General features: G+C 44.4%; 1 protein-coding gene across 3 annotated transcripts in view; it reads left to right on the top strand.

Moving 5' to 3' along the window:
• Positions 1 to 17,039, top strand: part of TMEM170A (transmembrane protein 170A) — a 33,321-nt gene that overhangs the window by 5,320 nt on the left and 10,962 nt on the right. For 2 of the 3 annotated variants that reach the window (XM_056526400.1, XM_056526398.1), the window contains exon 3: positions 1,778 to 2,678. The exons of the other annotated variant lie outside the window; for it this stretch is intronic. In XM_056526400.1, the coding sequence (XP_056382375.1) occupies positions 1,778 to 1,908 (131 nt within the window). In that variant the 3' untranslated portion in view covers positions 1,909 to 2,678. Of the gene's footprint in view, positions 1 to 1,777; positions 2,679 to 17,039 lie in introns of those variants that run through there. 3 annotated transcript variants of the gene reach the window in all.

Here is a 17,039-nt window from a genome sequence, read left to right as displayed (position 1 = left end):
CAATAAGATCCCTTGTAATGCTGCTTTTGTTTTTCATAAATGCTGTGCACATTCACGGTCACTGTCAGAGAGATGCCTAAAGTTTTGATGGATCGGGGTCTGGGTGTTCAGACCCCCAACTGATCACTAGAAGGAGCAGAGAGAAGCACTTGGTTAAATGGGTACTCCGCTGCCCCAGCGTTCAGAACATTTTGATCCGAACGTTTGGAGCGGGGGTCATGACGTCACGGCCATGCCCCTCGTGATGCCACGCCCTCTCAATGCAAGTCTATGGGAGGGGGCGTGGCGTGCCACGCCCCCTCCCATAGACTTGCATTGAGGGAGCGTGGTATGATGGCACAAGGGGTATGGCCGTGACATCACAACCCCCACCGCCCGCTCCAAGTGTTCTAAATGATAATGCACGGGGATCTCAGCAGCAGGACCCCCGCGATCAGACATCCTTTGCATAGGGGATAAGATGTCTAGGGGGTGGAGTAACCCTTTAAGCTTCTTTGTCTCACTGCTCGCTTCAAGAGACTGATTGTATAGACCTATTGCAAAGGATGGACTCTGTCAGACAAGGAAGTGGCCACTTAGCTTTGTACCCTTACTAGTGATGTCTACTGCTACCAGGGGTCTAGGAGCGGCTCAGTATCTTCTCCCTGTTCAAATAAACATGCACACTCCTATTGACAAGTCACCAAAAAAGATGGACTTTACATGGCGAAGCAAATAACTTCAATGCATAGCAAAATTTACTGCAGAAAATATCCATCAAAATACATTGATCCCTCAACATACGGTGGTAATTCCAAATGAACCATTGTTACTAGAATCCATCGTATGTTGAGGGATCCATGCAATAATAATATAGAAAGTTAGTTATACTCACGTGTCCCCGCCGCTCCGGACCGTCACCCCCTGCCCTGGATCGTCACTCTCCATCACGTCGCTGCGCACGATGCTCCTATTGGATGACGGGACGGCGTGCGTGGCGACATGATGACGAACGAGAGCGACAGCCATACAGCGGATCATGAAGAGGACGGTCCTGAACGTCGGGGACAGGTGAGTGACACTCACCGGACCACATGGGGCACATTGAACGGCTATCTGGTGGCAGCTGAAGCAGTCTGCGCAGCCGGATAGCCATTTATGCGATGGCCCCGACATACAAAAGCATCGTATGTTGATGCTGCCTTCAATGCGATGGCCTCTGAGAGACCATCGTATGTTGAAATGATCGTATGTTGGGGCCATCATAGGTCAGGGGATCACTGTATGCACATGTGGATGTGCCCTTTAAGGGGTACTCCGCCCCTAGACATCTTATCCTCTAGCCAAAGGATAGGGGATAAGATGTCTGATCGAGCGATCCCGCCGCTGGGGACCCCCGTGATCGCTCCTGCAGCACCCCCAGTCACCAGCTGCATGGAGCAAAGAACGCTCCGTGGTTGATGACAGGCGATACAAGGGCCGGAGTATCGTGATTTCACGGCTCGGCCCCTCAATGCAAGTGTTCTTCGCTCCGTGCAGCTGGAGAACTGGGGTGCTGCAGGAGAGATCGCGGGGGTCCCCAGCGGTGCCCCTCCCCCGCGATCAGATATCTTATCCCCTATCCTTTAGATAGGGGATAATATGTGTGTGAGCGGAGTACCCCTTTAAGGCTGTATTCATCAGAGCATGTAAAAGCCCCCTCATGCTGTGTATATGACAAGTCTATCCTTCTAGTGAGATGTTGCAGCTTCAGAGGATAACAATCTAGCATTAATGTCTTATCGCTTTTGTGTCCTAGGTGCCGCCATTGCTGGGGTTTACAAAGCCGCCGCCAAGGAAATGATTCCATTTGAAGCTCTTGTTCTTGGAGTGGGCCAGACTTTCTGTGTGCTGGTTGTTTCCTTTTTGCGGATTTTAGCGACTTTGTAACCCTACACGAATCGCCCTTTATGGACCTCAGAGACTGCACATCTCAGTGTTGAATGGTGAATCCTCCACGTCACAGCCTTGCAGCCATGTCTGTATGACAATGCAACTCAAGAGTGTCACTTAGCCTTTTACACATAAGTACTTTTAGAAATCAGGTCACATCTGTAGAACTGGATGTTTCCATGCCAGCGGGTCGAGCAGGGAGTTCTGGTTCAGACAATAGACTGAAGCCAGCATTCCTACAGATCCATGTCTACAATCGGTTCTGTTTGTGGGCCCTGGCTGTATAATGGAAGCAATACTTATAGGGGAGAATACCTGAACCTGTAGGGACATTGGGGGAGAGTTATCAAAACCTGTCCAGAGGAAAAGCTGCTGAGTTGCCCATAGCAACCAATCAGATCGCTTCTTTCAGTTTTCAAAAATGAAAGAAGCTATCTGGTTGCTACGGGCAACTCTGCAACTTTTTCTCTGGACAGGTTTAGATAAATCTCCCTCATAGCTGTACAGGATACATGCATGTTACAATGCATTGTGCCTGAGCCCTAAAAGCTTATGTTCAGGGTATGCAATGACTCCTGCTGCAAAAGCATAGTCATTGTGTGACAGTCCACTGATATTAATGCCCAGATATCACCGCTGGGTATAACCTGCATCAATAGGTGGTATGTTCCGCTGCATGGCAGGGTTAATTGCTGATGTCATTTAGCAGAGTTGTGCCTCCCTTTTTAATCCCTAGGGCAGTGTTTCCCAACCAGGGTGCCTCCAGCTGTTGCAAAACTACAACTCCCAGCATGCCCGGACAGCCAACGGCTGTCCGGGCATGCTGGGAGTTGTAGTTTTGCAACAGCTAGTGGCACACTGGTTGGGAAACACTGCTAAAGGGTACATTCAGACGTGCAGGTTTACAGCGTGTATTTAGCTGCGCATCCGCCGCTGAAGGACTTCTGTATGCTGGCTTTACATGTGCCTGCTCGGAGCGGCAATACGCGGTAATGGGCAGAAACACTGTGATGTGCGAGTCACCGCGCATGTGCAGTATACTCGCACATCGCGGCATCTCTCTGCCTGGCTCATAGAGCAGGGGGAGCGGCCGCGATGTGTGCGAGTATACCGCGCATGCGCGGCGACTCGCACATTGCTTCAGTGTGTCTGCACGTAACGGCTTATTGCCGCTCCGAGCAGGCACATGTAAAGGCAGCATAAAGAGGTCCTTCAGCGACCGATCCGCAGCAAAATACACGCTGTAAATCCGCTCGGCTGAACGTACCCTAAGGGGGCATTCACACGCTATTTGTTCTTGCATGTTTTCCGCTGCGTATTTGAAAGTGGGCGGGCTCTTCTCGGCTGTCCGTAGCAGGTTTTCCGCAGCGTAAATTCCTCCATGGAAAATCTGCTGCGGACAGCTGAGAAGAGCCCGCCCCCTTTCAAATACGCAGCAGAAAACCTGCAAAAACAAATAGCGTGTGAACGCACCCTTAGGGAGAATTTCTTATATTATACCATTAACCCATTCTAACACATTTAGTTACTTTTCTTCCCTTCTGAGGGTAGGAAGAGTAGTAGTTTTAAAGCTATTTTAATATTTTATTCAGGTTTTTTTTTTTCTTCTTTTAGTCCTAATGCTGCTAATCTCTGCATGCATTCTTAGTTGTTGTTTTTTTTTTTTTTTTTTTCCAAGGTTTGCGGAACACACAGGAAGGGCATCTTGTATAGAATCTCTTTCCTAGTGTTTATCGCTGTCTTAGGAATTTTAAAATTCATTAAAATTCATGATGGTTTCTAAATATAGTTGCAAAAAACTCTCAAGGTTAATTTTAGAGAGACAGGAGGCTGTTAACAGCGTTGTATCCTGTCCTGTTTTGCAGGGAAAGGACAATGACGCATATGTTAAAGGGCCACTGAATCTAAAAAAAAAAAAAGAAGCTAGTTCATCCAACAAGAGAATCGAACGTGTATAATATACAGATCCGTGTCGGGGTAAAACTTCCTATGTCTAGGCAGAACTTGAAATGCTAGACATTATGTTTACATTAGCCTGCAGTGTAAATCTGTGTATATATCATTGTGAATGTCTCGGGTAGGTGCTTTTGTATATATTAACTTGCACTTTAACATGAGGCAGCCTTTTATGGAAATACATTTTGTTGTTCTCAGACTTTACTCTCTGTAAATGCATGTAGCTATAACTTTTCTATCCTTTATAAATTGAAATATTTGAATATTTATAAAATATGCAATTCCTAATATATAAAAAATCATTTCCAACCATAGCTGCATAGTTTATAGTTCTAATCCCTATGCATTTGCTACATTATAATATATTTTGGAGGGATGGAATAGTCTCTCCTTCTCTTAAAGGGGTACTCCGGTGCTTACACATCTTATCCCCTATCCAAAGGATAGGGGATAAGATGCCTGATCGCGGGAGTCCTGCCGCTGGGGATGCCCGTGATCATGCACGCGGCACCCCGTTTGTAATCAGTTCTCGAAGCGTGTTCGCTCCGGTTCTGATTATAGGCGACCACCGGGCCGGCGGCATGTGACGTCACGCCTCCGCCCCGTGAGACGTCACGCTCCACCCCTCAATGCAAGCCTACGGGAGGGGGCGTGATAGCTATCACGCCCCCTCCCGTAGGCTTGCATTGAGGGGCGGAACGTGACGTCACACAGGGGCGGAGGCTTGACGTCACACGCTGCCGGCCCGGTGGTCGCCCGCGCCCCGTACAGGAGATCGCGGTGGGGGCCCCAGCGGTCGGACCCCCTGCGTTCTGCAACTTGTCCCCCATCTTTAGGATAGGGGATAAGTTGTTCACCACTTGTTCACCACTGGACGACTCCTTTAACTCGCCTTCCTACGTTCCCCCGTTGCGCTGATATCGATGTCCGATTCTCCGGTCCCTGACTTCTTCCGCTTCTTGTCGAAGAGTCACATGACGCTCTGTATATCACCGGCTGCAGGGGGACACTGCTGCGGCCGGTGATACGCTGAGCGTCATGTTACTTTTTGACTTGCAGAAGAAGTCGGGGACCGGAGAACGGGACATCGATATCAGCGCAACGGGGGAACGTAGGAAGGAGAGTTAAAGTTTGTTTTGTTTGGCTTGGCAGCCCGGGCACATAGGGTTGAAAAAAATGCAGAGTACTGCTTTTAAATATATTATAGTGAAACATTGACATTATAAAATGTCAGTGTACAGCCTGTCTGTGGCAGTAGATACAGACCTAACCGGAATCCTCAATTTAATTTTTTATACTGCTTTCTCCATTGGCTCTATTTGCATTTTGTTTTTTATGTACTTCTTGGCTATACATTGGGATACCAGCAGAAAGGTTTGCCATTGTGTACCTCCATGGGCCCATTGCCTTTAGTGGACTGAGGGTAGCTTAACCTATACTATATCCTCCCCCCCCCCCAAAAAAAAAGTAGACCCTTGCAGACTATGTTCAGTCCATTCAAGTCAATGGACCCTATGCAGTATACGCCAGCTTTTTACTCGTATAACCAGCATCAAAAATGGGGGGGGGTGAAATGGGCCTTCTACCTTAACTTTACTAAAAAACAACTTGTCCATATAAAGTGATCAAAGTATATACACAGAAATCCATTAATGCTGTCTGAAATTTATGGCCAGCATTAAGTGTTCACACATTCAGGCTTTTAATTTCAATTATCGATACAAAGCCAGATTATAAATGGAGCACACATATAAAGGCAAGATTAACACTTCTCATTTTAAATCCCTTCATGACTATGTAGCCAATAATTGCAAGTAAAAACCAAACACCCTGCAGGCAGTCTGTCAATTCTATATAATGCTCAGAACTGCAGACATGGATAGATAACTGATGGGGACATAAAACAAATTATATCTGCCTCTTAGTGGCTCTTTGCAAAGTTATCAAATCATGTTTACTTCTAAGCTCAGGTGTCACATAGGCTGGATTGAGCTGCAGCATGCATGCCTTTCCCCTCCCCATCCTGCCCTGCCCTACCCTACATGATTGATGATGTACAATGCTCGGCGCTGGAAGCCAAACGGGGAGGAATGGGGGAGGCCAGAGGTCTCTACAACACTTGATTTTATAACTGTGCAAACATCCACGAGCTAAGAGGCAGATATCAGTTTTATCTACCCATCAGCCCATGTCTGCAGCTCTGAGCATGATGTACAGCTGACAGATTCCCTTTAAGATCAGTGCAGGACACATGCATTGAAATCCAAGGATGTGTTCATAGTCTGTCCTGTGAGATCAGGAAAGTCTTTGTCACACTGGAGGATTCTGCTTTGCATTTTAGGCCACCTGTACAGTGGGCAATACCTGCACATGGTTGAACAGAAAGTAAAATTTCAGCTCTGGACCTTTATGCAGAGTTTATGCAATTTGGTATAGGAGGCAACTACCTAAGAAGCAGAGTTCTATTCTTTATTGTTCCATTGAGCTGTATTATCTATGACAGACCCTCTTTAAGGTGGATACTTAGGACAGGTATAGTTCTGATGTCTACCATTTGGCTAGTTTATATACGGTCATAGAGCATATAGTCTATATTTCATTGGTAATACTGTGTAAATGACTCGTAAGTGCACAGAATGGCTCCAGCATCTATATCATCACTTCATGCACCTTTTATGTCATACTTTGACCAATTGTCCCTGTAAATTAACGGGATTATTTCAAAACGTAAAAGTTTTATTTTTCTACTAATATTTCTAATATTGGTGTTAACTGTGTTTATATAATGAATAAATTGTTTGATTAATATGTGTGTCTTCTGCTTCTTACAAGTAAACCGGTTGAGTTTTTGAGCATGAACAATATAACTTTGCCCGATGCCAATCAAATAGAAAGCAGCAGTGTCTCCAGTAGTTGCAAACTACAACTCCAAGCGTGCCTATTGGCTCTTATCATTACTTCTAATGGCAAAGGTCTTGCTACGTGAAATATGCAAATGAAATATGGACTTATTTCCGCATTCACTGCTCTTAAACAGATCATCATTCATAAGACTAGAAGAAACACGTGGTCACTGTCCATGGGTGTGTCTGATTATATACAGTAACCCCCCGACCTGCGATGGCCCCGACATATGATAAAATCGACATACAATGGCCCCTCGACATACGATGCTTTTATATGTTGGGGCCATCGCATTAACTGCTATCCGACAGCGCAAAATACTTCAGCTGCTGTCGGAGAGCAGTTTAAGCATCCCAGGCAGGTTCGCTTACCTATTCCCGCTGCTCCGGGTCCACTTCGCGATCCTCCGGCGTCTTCTGCATCTTCTCCAGGGTTCGGGCCTCACTTTCTGGCGTCGTTATTACATCACTACGCACGCCGTGCCGGCGCAGCAGCGTAATAACGTCACCAGAAAGCGATGCCTGGACCCTGCAGAAGATGCGGAAGAAGCCAGAGGATCGCGAAGAAGACACCGGAGCAGCGGGACAGCATCGGGAGCCCCTGGGACAGCATCGGGAGTGAGGACCTGGTCCGGAGTGGCGGGGACAGGTGAGTACAGCTTCCTATACTTTACATTGCACGGATCCCTCAACATACGATGGATTCGACAAACGATGGGTAGTTTGGAACGAATTACCATCGTATGTTGAGGGACCACTGTATAGACATCCTGCAATATCGGTACAGCACCATTTTCGGTATTCTTTTCCTAAATAAGTGCCTTTTGTTAAATTTGTGTTTATCATTGAAATAGACCAATAAATCATTGTTGCTTGGGCAACTTGTGTTCAAGGTTAACCCCTTAAAGACCAAGCCCATTATGACCTTAACCCCTTAAGGACACATGACGTTCTCATACGTCTCCATTTCCGAGTCCTTAAGGACACATGACGTATGAGAACGTCATGTGTTTTACCGGCCCCCCGTAACCATCTGGAGCGGAGCCGGTGCCCGATGCCTGCTGAAATCGTTCAGCAGGCATCGGGGCATATCGCCCAGGGGGGTCATTATGACCCCCCCCATGTCGGCGATGGCCGCAGATCGCTGGACAATTCAGTCCAGCGATCTGCGGCGGATTCCGGGTCAATCGGGTCTCCAGTGACCCGGTGACCCGGAATTATTGGCTGATCGGGGCCGTCAAAGTCGGCCCCGAACAGCCAGAGCCAGCAGGGGTGAGGTGGCACTGGTGCCACCTCACGATCGCCCTGATTTGTCGGCCGGATTACCGGCCGACCAATCAGGGCGCCTGCTGCGGGTGTCACTCCCGCAACCCGCTCCGCCCCTCTTCCGGAGGACGTGAGCGGGTTGCGGGACGTGCACCCCGGGTGCTGGGGACCCCGATCCCCGGCGCCCCTGTTGGGATCGGGGCCCCAGGAGCGGCGGCGGAGACGACGAGGGACTGACCTGGTGCAGCGAGGATCGTTGGAGGTGAGTGACAGCCTCCTGCTGTTGCTTAGCAACAGCTCCCAGCATGCAAAAAGGGCATGCTGGGAGCTGTAGTTATGCAACAGCAGGAGGCAGACCACCACAACTCCCAGCATGCCCTTATGGGCATGCTGGGACTTGTAGTTTTGCAACAGCTGGAGGCACATTCTTTCTATGGAAAAGTGTACCTTCAGCTGTTGTGTAACTACAACTCCCAGCTTGCACAATCAGCTAAAGTGCATGCTGGGAGTTGTGGTGCATCAGGTGGTTGCATAACTACAACTCCCAGCATGCCCGTTGGCTGTCGGTGACTGCTGAGAGTTGTAGTTTTGCAACAGCTGAAGGCACACTGAGTTAAGTAGCAAACCAGTGTGTCTCCAGCTGTTGCATAACTACAATCCCCAGCATCCCCAGCCAAAGTAGTATGCCTCCAGCTGTTGCATAACTACAACACCCAGCATGCCCTTCCGCTGTCCGTACATGCTGGGGGTTGTAGCTTTTGCAACAGCTGAAGGCACACTGGTTGCAAAACACTGAGTTTGTTACCAAACTCGGTGTTTCACAACCAGTGTGCCTCCAGCTGTTGCAAAACTACAACTCCCAGCATGCACTGATAGACCGTACATGCTGGGAGTTGTAGTTTTGCAACAGCTGGATCCCCCCCCCCCCCCAATGTGAACGTACAGGGTACACTCACATGGGCGGAGGATTACAGTAAGTATGCGGCTGCAAGTTTGAGCAGCGTCAAATTTTCTGCCGTAGCTCAAACTGCAAGCGAGGAACTACTGTGAACCCCCGCCCGTGCGACTGTACCCTAAAAACACTACACTACACAAAATAAAAAGTAAAAAACACTACATATACACATACCCCTATACAACCCCCCTCCCCAATAAAAATGAAAAACGTCTGGTACGCCACTGTTTCCAAAACGGAGCCTCCAGCTGTTGCAAAACAACTACTCCCAGTATTGCCAGATAGCCGTTGACTGTCCAGGCATGCTGGGAGTTTTACAACAGCTGGAGGCACCCTGTTTGGGAATCACTGGCGTAGAATACCCCTATGTCCACCCCTATGCAAGTCCCTAATTTAGGCCTCAAATGCGCATGGCGCTCTCACTTTGGAGCCCTGTCGTATTTCAAGGCAACAGTTTAGGGCCACATATGGGGTATCGCCGTACTCGGGAGAAATTGCCTAACAAATTTTGGGGGTATTTTCTGCTATTACCCTTTTAAAAAATCTAAAATCTTTGGGAAAACAAGCATTTTAGGTAAAAAAAAATATATATTTTTTTACATATGCAAAAGTCGTGAAACACCTGTAGGCTATTAAGGTTCAAATTACCCCTTGTTACGTTCCCCGAGGGGTCTAGTTTCCAAAATGGTATGCCATGTGTTTTTTTTTTTTTTTTGCTGTTCTGGCACCATAGGGGCTTCCTAAATGCGGCATGCCCCCAGAGCAAAATTCGCTTTCAAAAAGCCAAATGTGACTCCTTCTCTTCTGAGACCTGTAGTGCGCCAGCAGAGCATTTTTCACCCCCATATGGGGTGTTTTCTGAATCGGGAGAAATTGGGCTTCAAATTTTGGGGGGTATTTTCTGTTATTACCCTTTTTAAAATTGTAAAAATTTTGGGAAACCAAGCATTTTAGGTAAAAAAAATATATATTTTTTTTTACAAATGCAAAAGTCGTGAATCACCTGTAGGGTATTAAGGTTCACTTTACCCCTTGTTACGTTCCCTGAGGGGTCTAGTTTCCAAAATGGTATGCCATGTGTTTTTTTTTTTTTTGCAGTCCTGGCACCATAGGGGCTTCCTAAATGCGGCATGCCCCCCAAAAACCATTTGTCGCTCCTTCCCTTCTGAGCCCTCTACTGCGCCCGCCGAACAATTAACATAGACATATGAGGTATGTGCTTACTCGAGAGAAATTGGGTTTCAAATACAAGTAAAAATTTTCTCCTTTTTACCCCTTGCAAAAATTCAAAAATTGGGTCTACAAGAACATGCGAGTGTAAAAAATGAAGATTTTGAATTTTCTCCTTCACTTTGCTGCTATTCCTGTGAAACGCCTAAAGGGTTAATACACTTACTGAATGTCATTTTGAATACTTTGGGGGGTGCAGTTTTTATAATGGGGTCTTTTATGGGGTATTTCTAATATGAAGACCCTTCAAATCCACTTCAAACCTGAACTGGTCCATGAAAAATAGCGAGTTTGTAAATTTTTTGAAAAATTTCAAAATTGCTGCTTAACTTTGAAGCCCTCTGGTGTCTTCCAAAAGTAAAAACTCATAAATTTAATGATGCAAACCTAAAGTAGACATATTGTATATGTGAACCCAAAAAAAAATTATTTTGAATATCCATTTTCCTTACAAATAGAGAGCTTCAAAGTTAGAAAAATGCTAAATTTTCATTTTTTTCATCAAATTTTGGGATTCTTCACCAAGAAAGGATGCAAGTTACCATAAAATTTTACCACTAAGTTAAAGTAGAATATGTCACGAAAAAACAATCTCGGAATCAGAATGATAACTAAAAGCATTCCAGAGTTATTAATGTTTAAAGTGACAGTGGTCAGAATTGCAAAAAACGCTCCGGTCCTTAAGGTGAAAAAGGGCTCGGTCCTTAAGGGGTTAAGGGGTTAAAGGGGTTATCCAGGAAAAAACTTTTTTATAGATCAACTGGCTCCAGAAAGTTAAACAGATTTGTAAATTACTTCTATTAAAATATCTTAATCCTTTCAGTACTTATGAGCTTCTGAAGTTTAGGTTCTTTTGTCTAAGTAATCTTAGGGAACCGCCCAGTTTAGAAGAGGTTTGCTATGGGAATTTGCTTTCCGAGACACGTGTCATCAGAGATTACTTAGACAGAAAAGAACAACCTTAACTTCAGAAGCTCATAAGTACTGAGAGGATTAAGATTTTTTAATAGAAGTAATCTACAAATCTGTATAACTTTCTGGAACCAGTTGAGATATATATATATAAGGTGTTATCCAGGAAAAAACATATAGATAGAGATATATATATATATCTGTTTTTCAGAGGGCTTCAATGTTCAGCAGCAATTTTCCAATTTTTTACAACATTTTCTAAATCGGAATTTTTCAGGGACCAGTTCAGTTTTGAAGTAGATTTGAGGGGGTCTTCATATTAGAAATACCTCACAAATGACCCCATTATAAAAACTGCACCCCTCAAAGTATTTAAAATGATATTCATAAAGTGTTAACCCTTTAGATGTTTCACAGGAATAGCAGCAAAGTGAAGGAGAAAATTCTAAATCTCCACTTTAAATTTTATTTTTTATTTTTTTTGCACTAACATGTTCTTGTAAACCAAGTTTTTGAATTCTTACAAGGAGTAATAGGAGAAAAAGCGCCCCAAAATGTGCAACCCAATTTCTCTCGAGTAAGGAAATACCTCATGTGTATGTGAAGTGTTCTGTGGGGGCACTAGAGGGCTCAGAAAGGAAGGAGCGACAAGGGGATTTTGGAGAGTGAGTTTTTCTGAAATGATTTTTTGGGGGCATGTCACATTTAGGAAGCCCCTATGGTTCCATAACAGCAACAAAAAAAAACCAACACATGGCATGCTATTTTGGAAACTACACCCCTCAAGGCAAGTAACAAGGGGTCCTGTGAGCTTTAACACCCCACAGGTGTTTGATGCCTTTTCGTTAAGGTCTGATGTGTACATTTTTTTATTTTTTTCACTAAAGTGCTTTTTTTGTTTCCAAAATCTACCATTTTTACAAAAGGTAATAGGAGAAAACCCCATTTAATTTTTCATTTTCATGGACTACTGTTCAAAAAATGTCAGACACCTGTGGGGTGTAAATGCTCACTGCACCACTTACTACATTCAGTGAGGGGTGTAGTTTCCAAAATGGGGTCACGTGGGGGGTGGGGGGTCCACTGTTCTGGCACCATGGGGGCTTGGTAAATGCACATGGCCTTAAAATTCCAGCCAAATTCTCTCTCCAAAATCCCAATGGCCTTTACTCCCTTTACGTCCACATATGGGATATTTTTATACTCAGAAGAAATGGTGTTACAAATTATGGGGGGCTTTTTCTCCTATTACCCCTTGTGAAAAATAAAAATTTGGGATAACACCAGCATTTTAGTGAAAATATAATTTTTCATTTTCACGTCCAACTTTAACAAAAATTCTGTGGAGTGTTAAGACTCACTATTCCCCCTGTTACATTCCAAAATGGGGTCACACGTGTTTTATTTCTTTTAATTTTTTTGTTGCGTTTGTCAGAACCGCTGTAACGATCAGCCACCCCTGTGCAAATCACCTCAAATGTACATGGCGCTCTCACTCCTGAGCCTTGTTGTCTAGACAGTCAATGGCTGTCCTGCAATACTGGGAGTTGTTGTTTTGCAACAGCTGGAGGCTCTGTTTTGAAAACAGTGCCGTACCAGATGTTTTAAATTTTTATTGGGGGGATGAAACCGTGTAGAGGTATATGTAGTGTTTTCACTTTTTATTTAGTGTAGTGTTTTTAGGGTACGTTCACACAGGTGGGGGGTTTACAGCGAGTTTCCTGTTGGGAGTTTGAGCTGTTGCAAAATTACAACTCCCAGAATGCCCTTTGGCTGTCCGTGCATGCTGGGGGTTGTAGTTATGCAACAGCTAGAGGCACACTGGTTGCAAAACAGAGTTTAACTCAGTGTTTTGCAACCAGTGTGCCTCCAGCTGTTGCAAAACTACAACTCCCAGCATGTACGGTCAATCAGTGCATGCTGGGAATTGTAGTCTGCAACAGCTGGAGGCACACTGGTTGCAAAACACTGAGTTAAGTAACCAACTCAGTGTTTTGCAACCAGTGTGCCTTCAGCTGTTGCAAAAGCTACAATTTTCAGCATGCAGTGACAGCCGAAGGGCATGCTGGGACTTGCAGTAGTGTGCCTCCAGCTGCTGCATAACTAAAACTCCCTGCACGCCCTTTGGTAGTTTATGCATTCTGGGGGTTGTAGTTATGCAACAGCTGGAAGTACACTTTTTCATAGAAAAATGTGCCTCCAGCTGTTGCATAACTACAATCCCCAGCATGCACAAACTATCAAAGGGCATGCTGGGAGTTGTAGTTGTGCCTTCTGCTGTTGCTTAACAACAACTTTGTGCATGCTGGGAGTTGTTGCTAAGCAACAGCAGAAGGCCAGCCTTACCTCCTGCTGCTGCTCTGTCGGATCCTGCCTGCCGCCACTGCTGACTTGCTTCTGGGGCCCGGATACCGCCTCTGATGCTGGGGATTGGGGTCCCCAGCCTCAGGTGAGGACTCTCTGCTCCCGTTCTCGCCCTCCGGAACAGGGGTGGAGCGGGTGCTATTAGGGACACCCCCACAGCAAGAGTCCTGATTTGTTGGGATTTGGGAAGTGCAATTCCCAAATGGTTAAGGCGCCAGACATGCAATTTCCACAAGGACACCCACAATCTCCCTGCTGCATCCGGCGTTCGTTTAGAGCGTCGGGTGCAGCGCCGTAGGCTCGTCATGGCCACGCCCCCTCAATGCATGTCTGTGGGAGGGTGTGGGACGGCACCTCTGTCCATGTAAAGGAACTATCCAGTGCAGGATAGGTTTACTATGGGGATTTCCTCCTACTCTGGACAGTTCCTGACATGGACATTGGTGTCAGCAGAGAGCACTGTGGTCAGACAGAAAGGAAATTCAAAAAGAACTTCCTGTGGAGCATATAGCAGCTGATAAGTACTGGAAGTATTAAGATTTTTAAATAGAAGTAATTTACAAATCTGTTTAACTTTCTGGCACCAGTTGATTAAAAAAAAAATATTTTCCAGTGGAGTACCCCTTTAAATTGTCTCACCTAATAAACTGGAGAGCGCAAAAGTGAGAGCCCCAAGCTTTAAAACCAGGGAGAGGTGACAATCCTAGCCACAATGTCCTAAGTGTTGAAAACACTGCAGGGGAGACAGCTCGGTAACAGGTAAGCTGCGTTTAGTCTGAAGGTTGGTGCATGTGCCTTAACAGACAGATGCGACAGTTCTGTTATTCCAACTTGGGGACATGCAAATTCTGTTGCGCCTACCAGGTTGTTATGTTATTAATCAATTTTGATGATTAAGCACCAGGAGCGACCAAAATGCCTAAGTATTCTCTACGGTTTTGTGAGGTAAAAACCAACCAGCATTGTAGTAGTGTCTCCAGCTGTTGCCAGACTATTTAGAACTTTGACAATCTTGTCATTAGACAATTTTGTCATTAGAAAAAGGGGCGTCGGTACCCTGGTAATGTCTGGCATACTTTTGTAGCGTTTATTTCAGCTTTGTTCAAAAATGAGACAGGCAGAAACACTTTAACATTAACCCCCTTAATGATGCAGGACGTATATTTACGTCCTGCGGCGGCTCCCGTTATGTGACACATGCTCAGGGGCTGAACATGCTTCATACCCGGCAGGTCCCGGTTGCTATCAGCAACCAGGACCCACGGCTAATACCGGGAGAAAACAGTTGTCAGCCTCAGTAGGCTGTGCCGGACCACCGTGGTGAAATCACGGCATCCTGAACAACTGAAAGGACAGCGGGAGGCTTCTGACCTTGCAGCCTGGAGCAGCAGAGCACCAATAACACTGATCAATGCTATGCTATGACATAGCATTGAACAGTGTATGCGATCCAAGGATTGAATGTGTAATAGTTCCCTATGGGGACTCAAAAGAAAAAGTGTAAAAAAAAATAATTTTGATTTAACCCCTTCAGTAATAAAAGTTTGTATCCCCTTTTCCCATAAAAAAAAATGTGAATAAAAATAAACATATGTGGTAATGCCGCGTGCGTAAGTGTCCGAACTATAAAAATATAATGGTAATTAAACCGCAAGGTCAATGGCGTACACGTAAAAAATCCCAAAGTCCAAAATTGCTTATTTTTGTTCACTTTATATACCATAAAAAAAATGTATAAAAAGCGATCAAAAAGTCCCATCAAAACCAAAATGGTACCGGTAAAAACTTCATATCACGGCACAAAATTTTTTAGCCCTCACACATCCCTGTATATGGAAGAATAAGAAAAGTTATAGGGGTCACATTTTTTCTTACACATTCCAATTTTGGTTCACGTAGTTATAATTTTTTTTAAAGTAGTAAAATAGGTTTTATTCTATGTAACAGTAGGTATTCTTGTCACCGTACGGACTAAAAAATAAAGATATGGTGTCATTTTTACTGAAAAGTGCACTGCGTAGAATTGGAAGCCCCCAAAATTCGCAAAATGGCTTTTTTTTTCTTTCAATTTTGCCCCACAAATATTTTTTTTCTGGTTACTTTGTAAATTTTGTGGTGAAATGATTTCATTACAAAGTAAAATTAGTGGCACAAAAAAAAGCCCTCATTTGGGTCTGTAGATGTAAAATTTTACGTGTTATGATTTTTAGAAGGTGATGAGGAAAAAAACGAAAGTGGAAAAACCCTGAGTCCTTAAGGGGTTAAACACTTACAAGTAGGGCAACCTGCTATGACAGCACCTTCTGTACTGAGCACCCAGGTCTCCGGAGCACAGGCAACTCAGTCTGAGGGAATATAAAAGTAAGCTTCCGATTTGGCAGCTCAGCCGTTTGAGGTGAATTTAAATTTGCGCAATTTTTATTAAAGTCTGAGCGCCTTTTTGATAAATTCTGCACACGACAGCAAAAAAAAAAGCACACACAAAAAAATAAAAACTAAGAAAAGGACTTTGCACAGCAATACATTGATAAGTCTCCTCCATAATACTCACTTTAATGCAGATTTGGTTAGTACTCTGCAGCCATAATCTTAGGCTAAACGCGTGAATAAAATATGTTTGCATAAAGGTAAAACATTTCTAAAGTTCTATGTTCACCTTCTTATTATGGGGTATTGGTGCAGAATGGTGGGGAAAATATTTTATTTTAGCACAAGGTCTCAACATAACATAATGGGTGAAAAGTGAAACTCTCCTAATGCATTGTATATTTACAGTGTACAAAAAGGGTACACTACCAGTTGCGGTAGATGGTACATCAGTATGCTATCTAATGCATAAACTTACCTATCTGATATAGAGGCATCCGCGTTAGATAGCTTGCTGAGCGAGAACCTGCAAAGCACAGGTATTGGCAATACAAAGCACATGTGAACTTTAAAGGGATATTCAGTTGAAAAAACTTTTTTTTTTCTTCATATCAACTGGTTCTGGAAATTTGTAAATTACTTCTATAAAAAAAAAAAAATCTTCATCCTACCAGTACTTATCAGCTGCTGAAGTTGAGTTGTTCTTTTTTGTCTGACAACATTGCTCTCTGCTTGTCTCAGGAACTGTACAGAGCAGAAGAGGTTTGCTATTGGGATTTGCTCCTGCTCTGGACAGTTCCTGAGACAGACAGAGGTGTCAGCAGGGAGCACTGTTGTCAGACAGAAAAGAACTCAACTTCAGCTGATAAGTACTGGAAGGATTAAGATTTTTTTTAATATAACTAAATTACAAATCTGTTTAACTTTCTGGTGCCAGTTGATGTGAAATTTTTTTTTCACTGGAATACCCGTTAACGGTGCAGGTGTGTGTGTATATATATAATATATATAAACTCACATTGTATAGGTCATCAACACAAATAAAAACATAGTGGGGGAAACTCATAAAGGTCCTGGAGCAGATTGGCCAAAAGTGACAAAAGTTTGCCACGTTTGGGCGAGCTGCGATGCACTTCTGAGTCAGGGGGACACTTTAGGTGTAGGGGGGCATACAT

This window comes from Hyla sarda, chromosome 6, assembly GCF_029499605.1.
Source record: "Hyla sarda isolate aHylSar1 chromosome 6, aHylSar1.hap1, whole genome shotgun sequence".
Taxonomy (NCBI): domain Eukaryota; kingdom Metazoa; phylum Chordata; class Amphibia; order Anura; family Hylidae; genus Hyla; species Hyla sarda.
Note: the sequence above shows the minus strand (reverse complement) of the source record. Positions and strands in the feature narration are given on the sequence as shown.